General features: G+C 46.1%; 1 protein-coding gene across 1 annotated transcript in view; it reads left to right on the top strand.

The window, feature by feature from the left end:
* The window catches only part of ADAMTS8 (ADAM metallopeptidase with thrombospondin type 1 motif 8), a 216,995-nt gene that overhangs the window by 138,937 nt on the left and 63,762 nt on the right, over positions 1–14,296 (top strand). The window contains exon 2 of the mRNA XM_086956925.1: positions 13,954–14,193. Coding sequence (XP_086813051.1) covers positions 13,954–14,193 — 240 coding nt within the window. The remainder of the gene's footprint in view (positions 1–13,953; positions 14,194–14,296) is intronic.

Below are 14,296 nucleotides of genomic sequence, written 5' to 3'. Positions count from 1 at the left end.
AGCAAAGGCGGAGGAGCGTCGCCCCACTGCTCGTAGAGCAGTGTAAAACAAAGTAATGATAATAACAGAAGTTATTTCTGCTATTATCATTTTATTTTATTTTCAACCAGGTTGGGCGGGGCTGGGCTCCCATGAGATCCTGGAGGAGGAGTGGTTGCTGGACATTCCAAAGTGCTCATGAGTACTTGGATGGCTCCCTCTGGTCGTCCCAAGCAGTCATGTGCACTTTTCATGTTCCTAACCAGGGTGCAATAAACAGCCTGGTGAGAAACATGCAAACCCTCCCAGGTCCCATCTGAGCGCCAAGCTGCGGCATTGTGATTGGTCAGGGAAGGGATCCTGGGCGCTTCCTGGTTCCGGAGGGATGACACGAGGGAAGAGAGGCGGCTGTGGACTCGACGAGAATGCAAGTATGTTTTTAAAAATGTTTGATGGCGCCCCTTCATGCGACCCCGCTCCCCCCCCCTCCACTTTCATATCCTGCCAGCTTCTACTGCCCTGCTCTGTCTCATACACGTCTGGGTGCTCACGCAGAAGCTGGTGGGCACCCACAGCTCATTACATCTCACTTTACATCTCCCTCCCATAGCATCTTTAAGGTATACGTTAGTAAACACGGCATTGGCTCTGCTTATGTGTTCAGCGATTTAGGGCCTCATTTATGAAGGCCTTGCAACACTTTTGCACCATTGTTGCATCACTTTTCATGGCGCAGCAGTGGCATAAACAATACTCAATATTGCGCCATATTTACAAGGTGAAGCATCTAGGCAGATGCGTCAACTTGTAAAGACCTGCCCCACATTATACCTGTGTCAGTTATAATGAGGGGCAGGGTTGGCATTCCCACGTAAAAAAGGGTTGTGGAAGTGTTGCAGTGAAATCTATGAGATTTCACTTCGACACTTCTAGGACACAGCTGAGTCAAAACAGGCCTACCCCATGCATTGCCGGAGTTGCATTATGCTTGCGACACAACTCCAGCAATGCGTGACTTGTGCCTCAACAGATACATCAGTATTCCTGAAGTATCTGTCATTCCTTGCAAACATAGAGCGCCGTACATTAAATATGATGCATTCATTGTGTTGCAAGGAGGGCGCTGTGAAAACTGTTGCATTGCTGTTTTATTGCAGCGATGCGACTGCTTTCATAAATGAGGCCCTGAGACTCTTGCATCTTTTTGCTACTAAAAATGATTGGCTACAATCAAATGGTATCTCGTAACTCTCCCCTTAGTTTACAGACTGGTACTGACATGACACATAATATACATGCAGATGCGCAGAGCATGATTTTAAGTTTATTACCGTTGTTGTGTGTGGGGAGGGGCTATGGCTAATTGGAGGTGATGGCACAAAAGATTCTTGTTGCCCCTCCTCTACTGCTATTCAGAAAAGGGGGTGGTGATGGACAGAGTTTCTGAATTAAGCAGAATACTCCTACCCAGTCAACAGATCAGGGCTTGATCCATCACCGTTTTTTAGCTCACTGCACCATCCCAGCTCAGAACCTGGCTATATGCAAATTAGTCTGTCCCTGTCCCAGTGCATCATGGGAACAGGGCAAACCAAACTACCAAGCCAATTCTTTCACTGGGAAGGAAACAAGCTTCCGGGACACTTCTAGGACACAGCTGAGTCAAAACAGGCCTACCCCATGCATTGCTGGAGTTGCGTTATGCTTGCTACACAACTCCAGCAATGCGTGACTTGTGCACCAACAGATACATCAGTATTCCTGAAGTATCTGTCATTCCTTGCAAACATAGAGCGCCGTACATTAAATATGATGCATTCATTGTGTTGCAAGGAGGGCGCTGTGAAAACTGTTGCATTGCTGTTTTATTGCAGCGATGCGACTGCTTTCATAAATGAGGCCCTGAGACTCTTGCATCTTTTTGCTACTAAAAATGATTGGCTACAATCAAATGGTATCTCGTAACTCTCCACTTAGTTTACAGACTGGCACTGACATGACACATAATATACATGCAGATGCGCAGAGCATGATTTTAAGTGTATTACTGTTGTTGTGTGTGGGGAGGGGCTATGGCTAATTGGAGGTGATGGCACCAAAGATTCTTGTTGCCCCTCCTCTACTGCAGCAATGGTAAAAAAAAAAAAGAGCATACTCTGCACATCTGGTCAATACTTAATACTGTGGTATTTTTCATGCGTTCTTGCTGAAACAATATTTAACCAAAACCCTGCTACTAGGTGCTAAAATGTGTTCAATGCGGTAAAATCATAGTGAAGAGGCCTGTGACAATTAGGAGAGGTGTTCCCCGTGTAAAGTAATTTTTACATGCAATCTGTGTTGTCGTAAAAAAAAATTCAAGTACATTTTGATGTATTGTGGTAATAAATGTAACCTTTGCACTGCAGTAATAAATGTGTGAAAAAGAGAGTATTAGTACAGTTCTCATTTAAATAATGCTTTATTGGGCCACAATTCTTTTCACTGCTACAACATAAACATCACTTCAAGTCAAATTAATCTATACTTCCCGTACAATGTAACTGATGCAGACATATATGCTGTTTTAGGAGGTTTGCCGGGAGTATGAAATAGACAGTATGTTGATTGTTCAAAATGAATATAAAGCTGGACAATATTTATAAAATGAAGTGTGTGAAATCAATCTTTACATGACATATTCATAAGTTTATTAATAAGAAAATAGTCTTGCATTGTGCTGTGTTCGGTTTATTACTTGGGCTTTATATTGTAGGTGACCTGCTTTGTGCGCTAAACTACTGGGCCATTAATGCTGGTTATTGCGTGGGGAGATTAAAGCTTGCTCCTTTGCTGAGCCATTAATGTTTTTTACTTTGTGGGGCCATTCATTTGGGACAATTAATGTTTTGGACAAGTGGGATATTAAATCAGGTTACATTGTTGCACCATTAATGCTTGTTACTATGTGAAATCATTAATGCCTAGTATTGTGTGAGGTCGTGCTGTGTATTCTCCTTACTATATGGTACTATGAATGATCGTGACTGTGTTGGGGCATTCATGAACAGCAGTTAGAGCTGGTTACCGAGTGAAGCAAATAATGCTCATTGTTGTGTTGAGAAATTAATGTTCATTACTGTAGGGAGCATTCAGGTAGGGACTTTAATGAGCTTTACTGAATGGGGCAATTAATATGCTGGTTGGTGTCTGGGCTAATGAATGCTCATTTTTAGGTCGAGCATCAGCACGCATGTGCTGTCTGCAAGAACTGCTGTAATCACTCTGTGGAGTGTAATCCAGCCTGCTGTTTGCAATTGGTTCACTCCTGTGTCACTCTTATTTTCCTGGCTCCTTGTTGGTTAGCTCTCTGGTACATCATTTCCGGTTTTACGCGAGGAGCACCTGACAATTACAGTTCTTTTACACACGTAAGTGTTATGTGTTCTTTGAGGACTACTTGTTTATTTAATTTTATATAAGAGTTTGGCATGGCGCACTTTCACCTTAGTATAGCTGCCGGACGCTTTTCTTTTTTGTGCAAGGTGCACTTTCAGTTTAGGTATGGCTGACGGCAGCTTATGTATGTTTATGCATTTCAGGGCTAGGACCTAAAAATTACTCTTAGAACCTTCTTTACATTCTTTACATTGTGCCCTTAAGGGAGGGTCTTTGTGAGGTGTAGTAATAAATGGGAAGGATGGTTGGAATTAGGGAGGGGATGTTGCTATTCGTCCCTGATGTTCGAATATAGTGCTCTATTTCAAAATATGTGCAAATATGTACCCTAAATCAAATCTACACTAAACCTCAGTAACAGTTACTTAGTCTGTGGGCACGTTTATTTTCATTCACTGACAGCTGTTTATTTGTTGAACACACTTACAACACAAGGGCTGTGTATCTTCTTTTGTTTTCAGAGTTTTATGCAAATCCAACTTTTTTTTCATCTTAATCGAGAATGCATGTGAAACGGTTATGCCCCTGTTTGTGAAACTAGACATCTGTGTCTCAATTGTTCCCAAACTCTCATTGGTCAATAAAGTGCCATCTCCTAGCGAGCGGCTACCTACTTAAAGCTGGAGCTACAGCTCAAACATGGCACTATTCTTACTGATATTTCTGACACAGTTTGTATAGATACTCTGAGGTAAATTGTACCGTGACCCAAATTGGAGGTCATGAATGGATATTTTTGATTGAGATTAAATCAGAGCAAACTAGCTTAGTTGGCATATCCTGTATTGCTTAGATGAATGAGTTCCTTGTGAACATTGTGTTTTTTTGCTTCAGTGCTAACCCAGCTCACAAGGACGTATGGGTCGCTCTTGTTTCTTTAAAAAATCTTTTAGTGTGTGTTCTTTTACTTAATAGTCCATGGTGGTGTATTATGCAATGTTCGTTCTTTTAGGTAACCTTCCATTATCTAATGGGAAAAAGGACATATCTCTCAGATCACACTGTATCACTGAGCAGTTGGTTGTGAAACCTCAGTGTTCGCGTTTCAACCCTTTCGTCAGCTGCTTTTGTTCCATCACGCTATCCTGAATCTGAGAGTGCTGGTTATAGTAATCCGCACTCTATCATGTATCTATCTGTGTATGCAGCTGCAGGTGGCTGTTTCCAAATGTGTGCATGTGCGTTTGTGCCTGTGTATGTGGGTTTCTTTGTATCTGTGCTTGCACGTTTGTGTGTATCTATATGTGACCACAATAGTACCACTTTGGTACTTGAATTTAACAATCAGCAACTGTACAGTGACATATTAAACTTTGGAGAGGCTTCGCGCTGCGCCATTTCGTTGTGAATATGCCACCTGGTTTGTTGGTATGTTCATCCTCATAGCCATACAAGTTTTCCCCCATTGTCCTCATGTGTGCATAGAAGCCATACCATCCTGCAGCAGGGCCCACTTCCCCTCCCTTCTATTAGCGGGCCTGCTACACCGGTTGGTGCAGTATCACACACCCCTTTTACAATTAAATTCACTTTATACCTAGCACATATGTGGTTCACAGAATGCACAAGGATCTTCGCTGGTGCTACGTAATTATAGACCTTTCCGGACCCGGCGGCGAGGGGTAGGTCCATCCACGGAGGCACGGGAATCCATAACCTGAAAGCAAAGAGGTTTAACCCGATGTACTACCCGCCGGGTGCTGTTGTTGTAGCTCACCATTGAACAGAAAGGCAAATACAGTGCAACACAGGTACACCGTCCTTTTCCATTTAATATTTATATTCTGATATGGAGGAAAAGACACTTTGTAGACAGTTTTCACGATTATAACTTATTTTCATATTGGTCCTGAAGAATCGCTAGTCAGTGTACAAATAGTGAGAAACATGTTGACCCAGTCCTACACAAACTAGCCTAGTCTCGCACAAGGGTACATAACTTCCCTTCGAGTCCAGTCTAGATCTCTTTTAATTGGAGCAAGGGATGCCTAGAATAAACCGGATCTTGGCACCCTTAGCCCCATTTTAACCCACCCCAACGTCTACACTACCTTGGCCCCATACCCGCAGTTCCCCCAGACGGCAGTTGGATAGAAGATCTCCGCCAAAGAGCCCCTCTTAGAGGTGTTGCCTGTTGGGTATTGCACCGCCGACCCAACGAGGAGCACTGCCGATGATGAAGCATGACACCTGCAAGGGTGTGTGAGGCCATTACATCCAATATATTGGATGCCCATCCGTAAATTTCCTTTTGGCTCCTACAACATCCGAACAACTGTACGGAACTAACACTCCCCTTTATTAGGAACAGCCTGGTACCATTTTTTGTTACTGTCACGTAATTATAGAAACCATCAAAAGTGAATATTTGTCCTCATTGCTATGCAAGGATCTGCCATGTCAGGGTCGGCCACGTTCCCTGTAACTCAAACTGATATATTGATCCTTCCCTTTGGAATGTCTTACCATTCCCCATCCAAGCAGGAATCGACACCTTTCGCAGTGGAAACTATTCTTTCTGGACATGTTTGTCATTATAAGAATGACGTCATAGCTACTCGAGGCGATTTTTATTCAAAATCCAGGAAACACTTGGTAGCATCAGAAGATGGAAACCAGATGTTACTGATATACACATCCAAACTTCCATTGCGCAAGTCTTTCAAGGAAGGAAGCTGGATTCTGTCAGGCTCCAAAGTAAAAACATTTCTTATGTTTTCTAAACTCCCTCTTTCTGAGAAGGAGCTAGTTCAATACAGTCACCTGCCTTGGCGGACGATGTGAAAATCTTCCAAAAAACTCATAGGATTCCGGAGCCAGACTACTGGAAAAACATATTGAAATGAAACTTTACAATTAAGCACTCCCCTTTCGGCGGCCTCTCCGTCTCGCTGTGTGTAGTACTAGTTCCCCAGCAGAAGATTCCTGATCTGGCGCGTTGTGCACTGAACAGCTCGTGACGTCCATTAAGAGCCATCTTATCTGATTGGGACTGCGTGTCCCCCCCCCCCCCCCCCCGCCTGAAGGCCTGAGAGATTCCACATGGGTAACACAAATCGCAATGCACCCGCCCCCTCCCTCCGTCTCACTACGCACGCTCTTACACCAAGATTGCATGCTTTGGCCTGACTATGATTCCGTAAACAGCTGCCAAGTGATGACTGCATTTCACAGCAGGACTGTGTCGTAGTGTGTGTGTCCTGCTGCCCCCTTCAAGAGTTATTAGAGTTCCAGACCGGAACCAGTAAACAGTCCGCTGGAATGCACTCTGTGCGGATGGTTTTTAATATGTATGCACCAATCTGCCTTCTCTTTCCGCGAATGGAGCAGATTGTTAACTGGGCAACCTTGGTGCAGGAGTGCACGTCCTGGGCGCCAGAGTTGGGCTTTTACCAGGTGATCAGGTGATTGCAGGTCAACGTATGCCCCCCTCGTTATCAGGGGCGGCTGGTGACATTTGAAAGTGGTGAGGTGTAAACTAATTTGCATATTGCACCGCAGCAATCAAGCGCAGCGAGCGAGCCCGAACCACCTTGCATCCATCCATACATCATTCATGCATCCACCCATCCATCCACCCACCCACCCTGCATCCATACATCATTCATTCATGCATCCACCCATCCATCCATCATGCATCCACCCATCATGCATGCATCCATGCATCCATGCATCCATCATTCATGCATCCACCCATCCATCCACCCACCCATCCTGCATCCACACATCATTCATTCATGCACCCACCCATTCATCCATCCACCCATCCATCCATCATGCATCCACCCATCATGCATGCATCCATCCATACATCATTCATGCATCCATCCATCCACCCATCCATCCATCATGCATCCATCCATCATGCATGCATCCATGCATCCATCCATCCATCCATACATCATTCATGCATCCATCCATCTATCCACCCATCCATCCATCATGCATCCATCCATCATGCATGCTCCATGCATCCATCCATCCATCATTCATGCATCCACCCATCCATCCACCCATCCTGCATCCATACATCATTCATTCATGCATCCACCCATCCACCCACCCATCCATCCTGCATCCATCATTCATGCATCCATCCACCCATCATGCATGCATCCATCCATGCACCCATCCACCGAACAATCATTAATGCACCCACTCTGCATCGATCCATCATCATGTATTTTTATGAGCATATAAAAATAAATTATGGACTCTAACAAGCCTTTAGGATCGATGTTGAAGGAAGTGCCAGTTTACATATTACATCACCCCTACCTTTTTATGCTGGAAACCTTCTACCGCCCATGTATTTGCCATCCTGTAAGCCCTAGGTATGGACTATACAAATTCACATACAAACATACACCAACATGCATGCAATAATAAATGCATATATCATGCTATTCCGCCTCTACAGTTTGTTAACATTTTGAAATTTTAAAGAAAAAGAGAGATTGAGACGGAAAGAGTGTCAGGAAGAAGCTGAGGCATAGTCAGAGAGAGAGTAGCAAGCAGGTTCAGAGCGGCGTGGAGCAGTAACGGGGCGGGGGGAGACAGGTGGCAGAGTGGAAGAGCGGCATGGAGCTTTAAAAACAGAATAATAAAGACGAGTGAGAAAAAAGCTAAGAAATAAGGGAGATGTGTTTTACTGAGAGGGTAACAAATATGGGACGTGGTAGGCGAAGGGACGAGTTGACTGAAGGAATGCACTAAAAACACACACTCTTACCTCGCTGCCGGTCCCGGTCCGTGCCACCTCTGGGCTCTGCTCCCCACACGTCACAGGCTCACAGCACCCCTGGCCAATCCTGGCGCCAGGGGCACAGGTACCCTCTCGCAGCACGCCCATTAGGGCTTCTGATGCGCATGCGCAACGCCGCAAAAACACAAGTGCGCATGCGTGGGCACGGGTAAAAATTTCACCCTCCGTCCCCACGCATGCGTACTTGTGTTGCCGCCTCTACGATCTCAATGAATCAACATGACGCCCGCCCGGCGGTCTGACGTCATGTTGATTCATTGACATGATTGTCATGAGGGAGCTGCGGGCGGCGTTGGGCAGGGGGGGCTACGCCCCCACGCCCCAATGGACGAACCGTGTCTGCTCGTTATAGAAAGAGGGATTTGTGCTTGAGGCTAACTGTGTAGGAGTGCAGCAGCTTAGTAACAGCTGCGCTTTACCGATGTAGTCTCCCGCAAACAAAATAATGCATTCACAGTAAAAATGACACCATTCAGAGAGATCTCCAGCTATATACAACTGCATGACCCACCCAACACGAAAGAAAAAACTTCCAATCCTAATAAATATATTTAAAAAAATGAACGAATATTATAGCATAGCCTTTCATTTACCAGAGCTGGCAATAGAGGCAAAAAGTCTTTACAGTATACACGTCGGACGAACTAAAATACGAATCTAAATATTTAGATTGGTATTGCACAAGTGCCTGACATTTATTGAAAATATGTTCCAATTCTTGTACCCCTCAATGGCATGAAAGCATGCCCTCTTCTACGGGAGCCCGGTGACAGCAGCTACCGGCAGTCGCTCCGACCTTAGGAGGCACATAATTCTTCTGATCTTGTGTTCAATGCCCATTGTTGGGTATGGTTGCATTTTGCCCAAGGCAGCTAAATTTCCATATAGATTACTAAGGAGCTCAGCCTTTTGGTGCTGAAGGAACTCTGCTAGTCCCAGGTGACCTCTGAGGAGGGCTTGAAGTGGACCAGGTCTCACCATTGCTGAGCAGCTACAGTTTTCAGGTCTCGACCTGCGAAAGACTGCACAGACATGCTCAGTCGAGCTGGCGAGATTTCATGATATATTCTACTGGCGAGGTTAAGCCCCGCCCCTCTTCTCCATTGGCTGGCGTCTTAAACGGTGGCCAGCCATTGGAGAAGAGGTCCTAGTGACGTTCTTCTTTTTCTTTAAACCCCGTCCTTTTCAGACTGGGTTCCTTGACTTACGTTTGTGGTAAAAGCTTTCTTATCTTCTTTATGGGTCCAGATGGCCCCATAAAGAAGATAAGAAACCTTTTAAGTCAGCAGGAAGTCCGGGAGCCCAGTCGGAAAAGGAGGGGGCTAAAAGAGAAAAGTTTACGTGAGCGCTTTTTCTATCCTTTGGTGGAGGGTGGGGCCACAACGGTGGCTTCAGAAACTGCATAGATCCTAACTTAATTAACCTGAAGCCCATTTCTCTCATCGCTTCCACTGAAACCACCATGAGATGCTTGAACACTTCCTCAGTGCCTCATAGAACGATGGGATAGGATTGGACAAAGTCTGTGCGCAGTTGCTCTATAACCAGCAGAATGGAACCACTGGGTGCGAAGAATGTAACAGCTGAGAGTCCACCCGTGCCAGGAGTGCAGTCCTCGCAGAGCGGCCGTATTTGCCCCGTTACACTCCCTTTCCGTCTGTTCTTCCAGCCCTCCGAGTCTTTACTCAGCTCTACTTCTGCCCCCTCCCGCCGCTCAACTCACCTTTTCCCGCACTTGGCTTCCCATTCCCTCCTCTCCGACGTCAGTCTCATGCATGGCTTCCTTCTCGTTTGCTCGTTTGCTCTCTGTCATTCTTTCTTTCTTCCTTCCTCTCTTCATCGCTGCCCTGAACCCCCTTCTCTGCTGCCTTTCATCCTCAGACCGCGCCTCCTTTCTTTTCCTTGCCCCCCCGCACTGACTCTGCCCCAGCACTGAGTCTGCCTCGGCCCTCCTGTGTCTGTCATGTTGGGGGAGAGAGCCCCGCCCCCGCACGGACTCTTCCCCAGCCCTCCCGTGTCTATAATGTAGGGGCTGACAGCCCTGCCCCCCGCACTGACTCTGCCCAGCCGTCCCGTGCCTGTGATGTTGGGGCAGACAGCCCTGCCCCCGCATTGACTCTGCCCCAGCCCTCCCATACCTGTCTAATGTTGGGGCAGACACTGCTGTCCCCCGCACTGACTCTGCCCTGCCCCCCGAGGCCCCAGGCTTTGCAGCCCTGAGCTCATGCCCCCTTGAGCCCTCCGGCTCAGCCCGGTCCCTACTTCTGCCCACTCCCGCTGCTCAACTCACCTTTTCCCGCGCTTGGCTTCCCATTCCCTCCTCTCCGGCGTCAGTCTCATGCGAGGCTTCCTTCTCGTTTGCTCCTTTGCTCTCTGTCATTCTTTCTTCCTTACTCTCTTCATCGCTGCCCTGAACCCCCTTCTCTGCTGCCTTTCATCCTCAGACCCCGCCTCCTTTCTTTTCCTTGCCCCCACCGTACTGACTCTGCCCCAGCACTGACTCTTCCCCAGCCCTCCCGTGTCTGTAATGTTGGGGCAGACAGTCCTGCACCCCGCACTGACTCTTACCCAGCCCTCCCGTGTCTGTAATGTAGGGGCTGACAGCCCTGCCCCTCGCACTGACTCTGCTCAGCCTTCCCATGCCTGTAATGTTGGGGCAGACAGTCCTGCCCCAGTACTGACTCTGCCCCAGCCCTCCCATGCCTGTCTAATGTTGGGGCAGACACTCCTGCCCCCGCACTGACTCTGCCCTCCCCCCCCGAGGCCCCAGGTGTTGCAGCCCTGAGCTCATGCCCCCTAGAGCCCTCCGGCTCGGTCCGGCCCGGGGTATAAAAGCGCCGCCGGAAGGCGGGCCGGGTTCTCAAGGCGGGGGTTGGTGCCAGATTCTCCTATTGTGCGGGAGTGACTTCATTTATGAAATGTCCTGATGATGATCCCTGTGATTTAAATGTGGGATCGAAACGCCGTCGACCATATTCATGTGCCATATACAGTTTGTATACTATGTGCAATGTTTATGTAATGGTGCATCTGACAATATCTGTTCACACTGTGATTTAAAAGAACAATTTAGCTTTTTGCCTATAAGCCCTTTCTGTTCACTTTGAGTGTACTAAAGTGTCTATGTGTAATTGAGGTACAGGCTTGTGCCCTACACCGTGATACTGTTGAAGGATATTCTTTCAAATATTTTGTTATGAAAAATACATGCTGACCACTGTCCGGCTGGACAAGTCACCGAAATACGGAATCCATTGTGTCTGTATTTATTTACTTGGTATATCCTGTGTTGCATGGGACCACTGTTGTTATTTTTAAAAAAAATCACTAAACAATCTGGCATTCAGCAGAAATTGATATGCCCATATTCCCAGCAGTGTCCCTGCTTCTTTAAAAGAATACAAGGTTTCCATTCAAATACGTCTCTCATAACTACACAACCCTTATCATTTTATTCTGCTGCCATTATTTCATTCAGCTGTAAAATGCCCAAAACTAAATTCTTAACACAATAGTAAGCAGGAAAGAGACTCCATGCCCAACTGCTACCAGGGCAGGGACATATATATGGGCCATATCACCATTGCAGCCATCTAAAGGCGTATCTTTTCACCATGTGCCTCAGATAACCACTTGCATTTGTGATGCAAACTCTGTGCAAAGCGCTAGGATGAGATTTACTATCAAACGCAAATCCTGATTTGCATTCAATAGTATCCCAAAATTAATTCAAAATGGACCTGCTTTGCATTATTTTGCGTCAAGTGGATGTTACATAGGTGGTGCATGGGTATTCCCATGCCACTAGCCATGAGTTTTAGATGCAAATCCATATTCAAAAACATTGGTAGAGAGGAATTTGCACCACAATCTTACGCCTCCTCAAGACAGGCATAGCAAGAAAACCTGTTTTCATTTCCACTGGTGTGTTTTTTACTTTGCATGTGTGCTGTATTGTACTGTACACATACAAAGTGGGAAAAGCCTTAAAGCATAGTTTTTGTATGGGAAGGTATTTGGGCCTCACTCTCACAGTTTCCTTCACTAGGTATCATTGGCTCTCACTCACGTTTACTCACACACACCTGCTTACACATCATCCGTGGCCGGTCCACTGGGAATGAGGTTCCACCCCAACACCACCACCTTTTGTCCCTCAAGAAAAGAGTCTTTCAGACTGAGCAAAGGTCAGCCTCACAGACACTCTTCATTTTCAGGTCAGGCAGCCAGGAGCTAGACATGTGCTAAATGCACAAGCTCCTGGTTGCCAGAGCTGAACTTTGCTGGGCTGAGGATGTCACAGCTCTTCCGGGCGTGACCTCATCATCTTAGCAAAGGTCCTTGAGGCCCTCCTCCTCAGTGATGAGGGGCAGTGTCACTCATTGCCTCGGACCTTGGCGCTTCACTTTTAAGCCCTGAAGCACCCAGGGTCGAGTGTCAATCAGTGACACTTCATTATGGAGTGGGGTGGGGTCAGCAGTCTCACTGACTCCATCCCACTCTGGGACGAAGCTGGGACTGCTGCCTTTCCCCATTGGCTTACCTTAGGTCAACCAATGAGGGAAGGCAGCAGTCCCAACCCTCATAGGGCCTAAGAGGCAGATCTTCATGTAAGTGATTTTCTTTTTTTAAATTAATATATGGTGTGTGCATGTATGTTTTAATATTTGGTAATGAGTGTTGTGAATGGATGTGTGTGTGTGCGCGCGCGTGTGAATGCATGGGTGTGAGTGAATTTGTATCTGTATGTGTGCATGAGTGCCCGTCTGCCCCCTCCCTCCTTAAATCACTGCCTGCCACAGTTACACATACATGCACATGCTAACACAAACTTGTGTTCTTATCTCACATACACACACTCTCACCTGGAAGCATGCAGATAAAATACTTTACAAATGTTTTTACTTACCAGAGCTGCCACCAAAGTCCTGTTCCTGCTAAGTGTACTCCACATTTTATTATATTAAGAGTTAATAAATAATTCAGTGTTATTCACTGTTAGTAAAAAAGAAAAACGTGCTGAAAATAAGGAATGCGGAGGTACCCCTGTATTCTTGTCACTGATTTTGCCTTGCCACCTCTGAGGTCAGGGGTTGCAATGGCAGTGCCACGGGCCGCCAGGGGCAAGCCAAAGTGACCCCTAAATTATGTCCATGCTGAAAATATAAAAAAAGATGCCATTTCATTTAGGTGACACTATTCACAAGGTACATATTGTAATGAAGAAATACTAGTATGATTTTTTAATTATTCATGTGCATTTTCTCCATAGATTTGATTCATTCATCCTCTATATAAATGAGGGTGATGTCAATAGGAAGACAGGGGGACAGTTTCGGCTGGATAGTGGGTGGGAGGACATTTTTTGTATGTAGGTATATGTGTGCATGTGTAAGAAAAACTTGATGCTTTAGTTCTAAACATCATGCACCACAATATATTCTACAACATTGATCAAGAAAAAATGGCTCATGAGGAGTAACGGATAGGAAGTTCACTGGGGCAGGAGTGAAATGATACAAAGTAAGAGATCATAACTACGGTCCTCACCAGATTTTCAGCAAAACCACCAACTAAGCAGGTCATTCCCTCTAAAGTCCCTAGTATGTAATATGTCCTTGTGTGGACATTCTGGAATTTTTACATATATTCGGCCTGCAATAACTGAGTTGGACTCTCCTGAATATAATGTTCAATCAGCTGTCCCCCAGCCTGTTTTCTGGGACAAAGTTAGTTACCTGCTTGTGGACTATTCTTATTTCTTCTTGCAGAATCACATCTTAACACTGATGTCTGTGGCTGCTCGGATCTACAAACACCCGAGCCTGAAGAACTCGGTGAGCCTGGTGGTGGTGAAGGTGTTGGTGGTGGATGATGAAGAGCAGGGGCCTGAGGTATCGGATAATGGTGATCTCACACTGCGTAACTTCTGCAGCTGGCAGCAGCGCTTTAACACTCCCGGTGACCGCCATCCAGAGCACTACGATACAGCCATCCTCCTGACCAGACAAGTAAGGGAAGCCGCCTTCTCAGAACTTGCTCTCAACCTGATCTTTGTCATTGCATTTCACAAAGTGCTGCCACCAACAGAAAGAATGGTAGACTTACCTAGAT

The sequence above is a fragment of the Lissotriton vulgaris genome, chromosome 2_1, assembly GCF_964263255.1.
Source record: "Lissotriton vulgaris chromosome 2_1, aLisVul1.2, whole genome shotgun sequence".
Taxonomy (NCBI): domain Eukaryota; kingdom Metazoa; phylum Chordata; class Amphibia; order Caudata; family Salamandridae; genus Lissotriton; species Lissotriton vulgaris.
The sequence above is the reverse complement of the archived record's forward strand: the minus strand, read 5'-3'. Positions and strand labels throughout refer to the sequence as shown.